The sequence below is a fragment of the Miscanthus floridulus genome, chromosome 6 (assembly GCF_019320115.1).
Source record: "Miscanthus floridulus cultivar M001 chromosome 6, ASM1932011v1, whole genome shotgun sequence".
Lineage (NCBI taxonomy): Eukaryota > Viridiplantae > Streptophyta > Magnoliopsida > Poales > Poaceae > Miscanthus > Miscanthus floridulus.
This window is the reverse complement of record NC_089585.1, coordinates 36,645,868-36,655,801: the sequence shown is the minus strand read 5'-3', so window position 1 is coordinate 36,655,801 and position 9,934 is coordinate 36,645,868. Positions and strand designations below refer to the sequence as shown.

Here is a 9,934-nt window from a genome sequence, read left to right as displayed (position 1 = left end):
ACACTAGAAATTAGTAAAGAAAGTTTTACATTACCTACAAGGTACGAAGGGTCTCATGCTAACGTACAGAAGATCTGATTCCCTGCACATAGAGGGGTATACAGATTCTGATTATGCGGGAGATGACATAAAATCCACGTCAGGATACATATTCACTCTCGCGGGAGGAGCTATATCCTGGGAAAGCTCAAAGCAAACCGTTACTATATCGTCCACAATATATGCCGAGTTTGTAGCATGTTATGAGGCCACAGGACAGGTGAATTGGCTGAAGAAATTCATGTCCGGGTTGAAAGTGGTAGACGACATACATAAACCACTTAAGTTATACTGCGATAATAATCCAACAGTATGTTATGCTCACAACAATAAGTCAAGTGGTGTTGCCAAACACATTGACATAAAGTATTATGTTGTGAAAGACAAAGTCCGGGATCATATAATTAGTCTTGAGCATATAAGAACAGAAAAGATGCTCACGGATCCACTTACAAAAGGCTTACCACCCAGCGTGTTCAGAGAACACTTAGCCGACATGGGTTTAAGAGAAAGCCTATGATTCCTGGACAATGAGGGCATAGTTGAGAATCTATTTCAAAACAGAGAGGTGCATTGTAGCTGTTTAATCTAATGGCAACTGACCATGACGATGAGGCACGCTCTATGCAATGATCTATGATGAAATGAGAACAAGATAAAGTAAGTAAGTTAAGTTTAAGTCACAAGGTGATATCAAGGGGAAGAATGTTAGATTGATCTCTTCCAATTGGCCTAGGGCCCTTGGATCCGCACCCTGATCGGAAGCACCCAACCGCTCCATGGTTGGTGGGCCCCCGTCGCACAGCGCGCATAAAAGGGGAGGTGGGGCCGGGGCACAAAGCACGAGGTTCACCTGAGCCGCTAGACGCCCCACCTACATCCTAACCTTAGCCGATCTAGAGGGGGGACGTTGCCAGCGACGGGAAGCTCCGCCACCTACCACCGCCGCCTCTGCACCGCCGTCACCGCGACAGCGTCTTCACCGCCGGGCTTCACCGCGCCACCGACAAGCGACTCCATGGCCAGCTCTTCTTCTACGAAGGCGGCCGATGGTTTGCACCTCCGCAACCCCTCTCTCTCACACTCTATCTGTAAATCCCGCACTATTTCATGTTCTAAGACTCACTATTTATCCCAAATGTCAGTATACATGCTAGATCTATGGCTAGATGATCCTGACAATTCTATCAGCAGGCACTAGCTTTCCAACCGGTCAGTACATGGAAACAATTCTCATTTCTGAGGTGTCCCTCCCTAGCACTGCTAGTAGCAAGCCAGTAACATGCTAGGGACATGTGGGAGGGCAATTAGTGGCCTGTGCAAATCAGAGACTAACAAACTTGAACACCGTGACTCACCTGTCCTTTTATATTAAGGTTTCAGCGGAGAGGAGGCCACTGGCGTTATTCTGCACAAATCGCTAGGCAATTTCAGGATGAAAATCGAGGCTAGCTATTGATTACTGCTAATGAATCAAATATTTTCTTTTGCCACCAATAATGGAAGGAGGTAGAGTTTGATAATCCAACACCAAGCCAAGGGTGACGCACAGCAGAACTCACCTTTGCGCTTAACTGGTTAACCCCATGCCGACGGCTAAGTTTCAGCTGACTTTAGAGATCAATCAACTATCAACCTGACCTGATATATTCCATTCAGCAGGCGATGACAAAACAGCCAGAAAATAATTTCTACAGGCTGATATCAGCAACAGAGTTCCTTTCACTTGTTCTTCTCCGTGGCCTGCAGTCATGGGGTCATCAGTGGTAGGTTAGCGTTGGCAACTTGCATATGGACATTTGAACTCTTAAGCAACCATCGCTTTCAAGAATAGGAGAAAACGACTACAGCAGAACAATTATATGTGAAGATATAGCTTTATTCCATCCAATGAATATAACATCAGATTCCACTAATAAAATATCCAAGATTCCCATGGCTTTTCTCCCATACCGTATGGGCACGCACAATTGCTATTCCGTAAAAGATCAGCATTTCAAACGGTGCTGAAACGTGTGGGAGGTGTGAAGGTACAACTACTATCTACTAAAAAAATATTGATTTGGAGAAAGATTAACAACGACGGGTGAGAAAGTTGTAGCCGAAAAGCAATTGAAAAGGAAAGCAAACCACCAAGGCACCATCCATAGGACTTTATGGCTTCCATCAAATGACAGTCGATGGCTTACACCGAGATATCGATACCCCCACTGAAATATTTATTTGCATTTGCAGATGCCTACGCTAAACTGCAGGGACGGGCAAGTACAGGGGGTCCTCCCAAGTTTCAATATACCATTCTCCCAGACCCAGAGAGAAGCTCATGATATCTTAGCTTCCAGCTTTCAAGGCTTCGCCCCGATGACTGCGCAGCTATAGAGGAAACCTCGGAGGCTGGCATGCATCTTTATGAAGGATAAAGATCTGTTAGATGGCCATGGATGGTCCATCTTGCAGGTTCCTCTCGTGGCTTACATGTTTTGCAGCTTTCGTTGTCCTGGAGGCCATTGTTCCTGCTCATTCATGGTGCACTCCAAATCCCAGCCCGAGGCATGAAGCAAGGTTCAAGCAGAAGACAAACAAGTTTTGGGAGTACCAGGAACAGAGTAATACCTGGGTGGAAATAAGCGTGCCGTTCGACTTGATGTCTTGTATCAACGGTACCTGCACAAAGGTAGGATCAATCGAGCAACCGGCGAGGAAACATGGCCATGATCCTCCTGTTTATAGTCAAGAGGAGGAAGATACAAGGCTTCAAGGGGATGATGCAGAAGACACAAATTACCCTGTCCTACCCATAAGGAAAAGAATTTCCTTGACAAGAATGTCAGAATCATCAGTTTGGGTGACAGGCCAGAGTGGATCAATCTACGAGAGGTTCTGGAATGGGGTGATGTGGGTGATTGCTCCTCATGAACTCCCTACTTCAGCTGGATATGCCACAGCAACTTTCATTGTGAATACAACTATTCTTGCTCTGTCTGAAGCTGGAATTCTCTACCAGGTAAGTTGATCCCGATGACTTAACAGTTCTAGCTTATTCAGACTTGGAGTTCCAGTCAGGTTACCACTTTTATTACTATGTCTTATAGGTCATCCTTGAATCTTTTTCTTGGAGTGTTTGCGTTATGAGAGAACAGTGGTTTATTATCCTTTTAACTTCTTAAAAAGAAAACACCCCTTCTATTACTTTTCTGGGGTATTCTTAATACTAACATGGGCTAATCAAATTAAGCTGTTCACCAACAAGCAGTAGTTGTAGTCATAAATTGCAGATAAATATTACAGAAGTCGTGCAAAAGCAAAAGTAACAACTAACAAAAGATCAATCCACAGTAATGAAAGAAGAGCAGAAAATGTCCAGATCGGGGTACAACTTTGTTCGTTCGTAAGGCATAAAGACATGATTAACCACAAACAGTAATATCATGTAAAATCAAAAGATGACCGGAGTATTTTGTTTTCTCTTTTAAATTTGAAATCATGTTAGTTGCATTTATAAACTATAAAATCATAAGATGGATAACGTAGAAAGAGTGAAATATTGGCCAGTAAAACGAACACATCCTAGAGAAATTTTCTGCCAAATTAATTCATTTAATTGCAATTTAACTCTAATATTTCTACACTTCTCAGTTACAGCTAAATGAGCATGCCCAGCCTATCTGGACAGAGATGACATTCAACTCTGGCCAGCACTTCACGAATCTTGGATTAAAAACACAAAGTCAAGCTATGCGTATAAGAAATGGGATTGTATCCAATGATGGAAGGTGAGCCTCTACAGTACTGCTTGCTTCTAAGTATTGCAAAGATAGTGATTTGCTAGTTATTTTAAATCAGCTAATATGCATTGACTGACAGATGTTTTCTAATCAGGAAACTTTTCCTATCTATCATGAATGGATCCCTGCTTGAGGTAACAGAAATTCAGCCTCTAAGGTATGCAGCTATAAGCCTGTATTGCCGTTTTCTGAATCTCAACCTCTTTGCATGGCTGTAGCATCGTAGCTCAAAATTCAAATGAAAAACCATATAAATGATGAGGTAGAATAAATGTAATGACTTTCATATATACGCCACGGATTAAAGAAACTCCCTTACATTTGGAGATCTGAATTTAACGGGATGCTTATTAAAGTGAATGATGTGAATTAGCTGCTACTTTTCTTAAAATAAAATTTTCTCATCACAACAAGCTACACCATGACTTACTGAACACCATACTAAATGGTCCGACATCATCAATGTACAGGTGGAATTACCATGGGCGTCCCCCAGGAGCAGATGTGTCGTACATATCTGATGCTGGAAATCTGCGGCCAGGGACCTTGTTCACAGTAAGGTACGTGGAGCATGTGTTCTTGAGGACTAGAGGGTGTTTCAGTCTATTTTAGGGAAAAAAAACACAGTTCTAGAACGTCCCAGTTTGCCCAGCCCCTGTACTGATCAAAGGCTGAACCACTTCCTACTTAGCATGTTTTTCTACTACTCCATCTGTGGACTGTGGGCACAACAAACATAAAACAATAAGACACTGGTGCATTAAAAGGCACAAATGCTAAACCTGCTTAGATAGGTGTGATTATACTCATTTGTGTTATTTATCCAATATAAGTGTAGTTATCAATAGTCTATTTTGCACACCCTGTAAGGTATATTTGTTCAAATTGTTGGTCCATTGTTAAGATTGGATATGCAGTGCAGTTCCACTGGAGACCTCTACGAGTTTGACAAAGAAACAAAGCCATCATGGAAAAAGCATATATGGAGTGAAGAACTGACGGAAAATATCTCATTAAGATCATCAGCTGGCTGTGCTTTACATGGTTTGTCAGGGTCTAACTCAGTGTCCCTTTTCCTGATAACCAAGGTATGTTAGAATTTGTTTTATCATAATGGATCCTAGATAATAAAGATGTGTTATGTTTGAGAGCTCACCCAAAACATAATCTGCTTAAAACTGAAAATATTCTAAGCCATGCTAACTCTTATATTATAAGTTCCATGTGGACGATTTATGAAGCTAATGTACTAAAAATAATAATAAAAAAAAGATCTCCATATGATTAGTTGGATATTTAATAGCAGAACAGTGACAGTATGGTGCCACGTCAGTATGAACATTACTCTTCATAACGAAATTGAACATTAATCATGATTTAAGCTTCATAAACTAAATATAGATAAGCAAAAGGAAGAGTAAAATAACAGGAATTCACGAACAATATTTTCCTAGCTCATGCCCCTTTTTCCATTGCAAGAACATTGTTTTCCCTCTTTTGTTTGTTAAAGGTAGTTATAGATTGGCAGGATGGCCTTTTAGTGGAGCGGCGCTTGCATAGAAGGAAGTGGAAGTGGGACAAACACGGAGCTCCTGCGGGTCAGAGACTTAGTTCAATTACACAAGTTCAGCAGGATGAACTCAACGATGCAACTTCAATGTTTTTAACGACAACCACAGGAAAAGTATATGAGTATCAGTTTCCAAAATATACAGGTAATAATCATCCAATACTTTCATATTTGTGCCACATGTCGTTCAAGTAAAAGAAACAGTAAAAATATAGTAGAATACCAAAGATTGTAGGAAGAACTAGGTGATTGATTTTTCAATAAGAAGGAAAGCACAAAGATTCAAGCTTGATTACATTTGAAACATTAGTATATTCAAAACAAACTAAGCAAACTGGATTTAACATTTTCGCATAGGACTATATTAACATGATTTTTTTGCTGAAAAAGGTGGGGGCCAAAGCAATAAGATAAGAGGACAATGGATAAATCACATGTCCCCTGAGCATGCAAAGGTTGCAAGAAACGTCCCAGGTGTACATGTTCAAGTCGGCAGAATGATATTCCCACTAGATGATGGCAGGCCTGGGGAGCTACATTTTCCTGGGATGGGGGGTGCTGATTTTGGTCCGAGTCCCCAAAGTACCATAAGAAGAAAACTATCAAACAAGTACGAGTGGTCCATCCTAGATGCACCAGAAACAGAAGGTTGGAATGCAGAATATTGCACCGAAGAGCATGGTCCGACAAATTGTATTACTGGGGCAAAGAATATAGCTACAGACACTGAATCAAATGACTTGAGCAATACCCCACCTTCCAGGAGGCGTAAAGTAGAAGAGAAGCAGCACTACCTAAATGTTAACAGCTACCAGCAGAGTGATGAAACTGAATCATACAACTTTCTATCAAGGACCATTGATCTTAACTTCCACATGCGGGTGATGCATGCAGACAGATCGCTTTTCCTTATAGCAGACAATGGATTGACTTTTGAATATCTAAACAGCAATGGTATTTGGTTGTGGTTAAGACATGAACATGTTACAGCCATGAAAGGAACACTAGGAAGCTACAATGGCAGTTTGTATCTTGTCGACGTGCATGGGAACTTACACATTAGAGAAAGAAATGGAGATGAACTGTTGTGGATTAACTGCACAGCGATGAAGAAGGGAAGACAGGTTGCAAGTGGGTCTCCATGGGATGGCATCCCTGGTCTATTGCGCAGAGTGACAACAGATGATGCACTCTTCTTTGTTAACAAGCGAGGCAGGCTGCTACAGTTCACGGTAGAAGTTCAAACACAATTTAATTTGAGTCATGTTGGGCTTGTTAGATGAAAAAATTCATTGTTGGCACTTTCATTAGGACAATGGAAATAATCAAAGATCTTAAATTTATATAAACACATAATGGTTAAATAGCATTTGTTCCTTCATGGTACCTTAAATCACATTTTTAAAATAAAACAGATAGTTCTCTCTACCCTAGCAGTCAGCAAATGATTCTTCCCTTCGGAACAATGAAAAAAAACTGAACGTAGGATTCATGGAGCAATCTAGAGTACACAAGAGAATCCACAGGCAGGAATTCACAAATAGAGAACAGAAACAAAGAACAAATATGTCAATAACAAGGAAATCATAGAAAATTACTCTGGTATTAGGCTTTAATTTTTCAAGGCAGACAAGTCAGATAAAATCTTCAGTGTACCATTGACTTTGCTATGAAAGTTGGGCTATTTACAAATTACAAGTGAATCTGTTATATTCTGTTATCCACTCTTTCCATAATCTCTTAGTAAATGCAGGCAATGGGATAGCTAAGAACAAAAATTCAGGCAATAAAAAGAAGTCTAAACATTGTAACTTAGATTACTCGTAGGTGCAATGGGAGGAAGTAGAGAAATTGAATGTTTTTTCTTATAAAAACGTTTGTATTAATAAATTTCAAAGCACGAGTAATATATGCCACCAGTAGTAAATTGCTACTGAATTGCTGAAACTGTGAAACGAACAATCATGCAGGCACAAATTACTGGATGAACAAAGAATGGGTTAATGATATATATGTCTTATTCCTTCCATTAGCATTTTTTCCTTTACCCTCAAATAAAGACGGAAATGCTATACAACAACCGGGTGTTTTATCACCCGGTGGCACACGAATTTTTTTTTTTTTGGCCGCGGAAGCGCACGTCCACCGCGCCCGCGTCGCTGCAGCGCCTGCGCCGCCGTGCCTGCGCCCGCCCGTCCCCGCGCCGCCGCCGCCACCGCCCCCGGCATCTTCCTCAAGTCCGGCGAGCTTCTTCCCCAACTCCGATGCTCCCACCAAATTTGTCTCTGTCCTTTCATACAAAAAAATTGTTACTTGTGATATGTTACTTGTGATTTGTGATTTGTGTCAAGGAGGAAGATGAACAGTATCTATGGGGGGAAAATTCAGGTGTTATCCGGTGCTAAAACTCCCGGGTGTTAGATAGACAAGCTCAATAAAGGAGTGAACTTACCTCATATCCAGCATTCAGCAATGCAGGCATACAAACTGAACTTGTGTAGAGGAGGCCCAGTACTTAACGTCCTTGCAATCATGTGCAGGTTGCGCTGCGGAAATTCAAGTGGAAGGACTGCCACAGCCCTCCTGACACCAAGATTGCTTTCATAGTGGACCAGGAGGTCTTCAGAAGAAACATCATCTTCGTGGTAGGCCGCAACGGCCGTCTCTACCAGTACAACAGGATCACGGAGCTCTGGCACAGGCACTACCAATCACCTCACCTGGTCCTCTCGCGCACCCCAGGGACGGCCATGCGACCATCGCCGTTGTCCCTGGCCGGCTCCCTGTTCATGGTGTCCGAGCACGGGGGCCTGGTGGAGTACCACTTCAGCCCGAAGGACGGGTGGGAGTGGGTGGAGCACGGAACGCCCCACCGGGACGTGACCCTCGTCGGCGCCCCGGGCCCGTGCTTCGACGGCTCCCAGCTGTTCGTGGTCGGCTCCGACGGGCACGTGTACCGGCGGCACATGGAGGGGAGGACGTGGAGGTGGACAAGCCACGGGCACCCGCCGTCAGAGCCGGCCGCTGTTGATGAACAGAGCTGCGCCACACCGGGCACGGGCACGGGCCCCGGCGCCGGCGCGCACTACGCGGACGGGTTCAGGGGGAGCTGCGACGGGAAGGTCTGCACCAACTAAGCTGCATCTTTATGAATTGAACTGCATTGCACAATCTATGCTCTGGTGTGCGTGCTGATGGCGGTGTGACATTTGGGCGAACAGGTGGCAGCCGTGCGGCCGGTGCCGTTCTCGGAAGACGCCGTGGTCTTCGAGCTGCGAGATGGCCGGGTAAGCACTGATAGAAAGCAACCTCACGCAAGCTGGATTACAATTGCATTTCATGAATCGGCCTGTATAATTTCCGTTGTTTGGTTTGATTTCATGGCGTGCAGCTGGCGGAGCTGCGGCGGCCGCCCTCCGCGGAGGGGTGCGGCGGGTGGGAGTGGGCGCGGATCATCGGCACGCCGGCCAGCGCCTGTATGACCAGCTACTGGACGGCCGTTGCCACATAGCCGCCGCCGACCGCCGGGGCGCGACTCACGAGGCCGGCAGGCCGCTGGTCGCTTGGCTATTTGGCTGATTGCCTCATCAAAGGAATGGACTGCCAGCCCGTGGCCAACGTGGAAGTTGGAAATGATCCACAACGGTCACGTCCACATGGGTGTAGCCGTCTAGGCCTCCTGGCAGGAATTGGGCCTCCCAAGCAAGGCAGAAAGGAAGTCTCCCAAAACAAAAACAAAAACAAAAAACAAAAAAAAAAGGGAACAGCTAACCTAGTCTTGTCTCAAAGGAAAAACTTAAATACATTTAGTGTGTAATATATATTAATAACATTTGTAAATTAAAAGTATAGTATTCAGAGAATTCAGGCTTATGCGTCTATTAGCTTTAACACTGTACTATAATCTAAAATTTATCTCCTCTTTCTCGTATGTTCGTAAAGTATTTTCTGACTTTTAGGGATTTTATATGTCGTCCATGAGCATCTCCAGCAACTCCCCAATATCATCTCTCATCCTTATAAACTTGTCATTTTGGATGAGATGGGGCAATTTCATTGTTCCGGCCAACAACTCTCTAACAGCTCGCTCTTCTTTGGGTCACCAATATCTCCCTCGTCTCCCCTCAAATAAAGGGGGAGTTGCATTTACCCTAATAAGCTGGGGCCCACATCCAACTACCTGTTTCTCCTTCATATGTCGCTCTTCTCCGTCGTTGTCCAAGCCACCAGCGTCGAGGAGCCCGAGCGCCATTGCTCCATCACTCTGCCATGCCCGCATGTCGCTACTCCATCTCTCTACCTGGCTGCAACCTTGTCGCGATGCCGCGCTGGAGTCGATCGCGCCCTGCCGAGGACTCAACAGATGATAGGACGTGGACGGCGCGGATGGATTGGGGCCAAGGATGGGGAAGGGTGAACGGCGGGCGAGGGTCGGAGACCGAAGCGATGCGATGGATTGGGACCGGCGCAATGGGAGTTGGGACCAGCATCGAGGACAACGCGGTCGGGGAGCCTGAGAAAAAAAGAGAGACAATAAATA

The 9,934-nt window shown here is 44.2% G+C and overlaps 1 protein-coding gene across 1 annotated transcript; it reads left to right on the top strand.

Annotated features, from left to right (window-relative positions):
• The first annotated feature begins 2,299 nt into the window (after window positions 1–2,299).
• On the top strand, window positions 2,300–9,325 carry LOC136455934 (uncharacterized). Its single transcript, XM_066455661.1, has 10 exons — window positions 2,300–3,043; window positions 3,676–3,812; window positions 3,919–3,981; window positions 4,295–4,384; window positions 4,747–4,912; window positions 5,353–5,539; window positions 5,785–6,626; window positions 7,935–8,516; window positions 8,616–8,681; window positions 8,786–9,325. The coding sequence occupies exons 1-10, from the start codon at window positions 2,471–2,473 to the stop codon at window positions 8,903–8,905; spliced, it is 2,826 nt and encodes a 941-aa protein (XP_066311758.1). The 5' UTR covers window positions 2,300–2,470; the 3' UTR covers window positions 8,906–9,325.
• Window positions 9,326–9,934: the final 609 nt, after the last annotated feature.

Excerpts from the sequence above, each read along its gene's own strand:
- LOC136455934 (XM_066455661.1), top strand. The coding sequence starts at position 2,471 with ATGGCCATGGATGGTCCATCTTGCAGGTTCCTCTCGTGGCTTACATGT. Across the intron at positions 3,982-4,294 it reads ACAGAAATTCAGCCTCTAAG|GTGGAATTACCATGGGCGTC; the intron begins GTATGCAGCTAT and ends ATCAATGTACAG. Across the intron at positions 4,913-5,352 it reads CCCTTTTCCTGATAACCAAG|GATGGCCTTTTAGTGGAGCG; the intron begins GTATGTTAGAAT and ends ATAGATTGGCAG.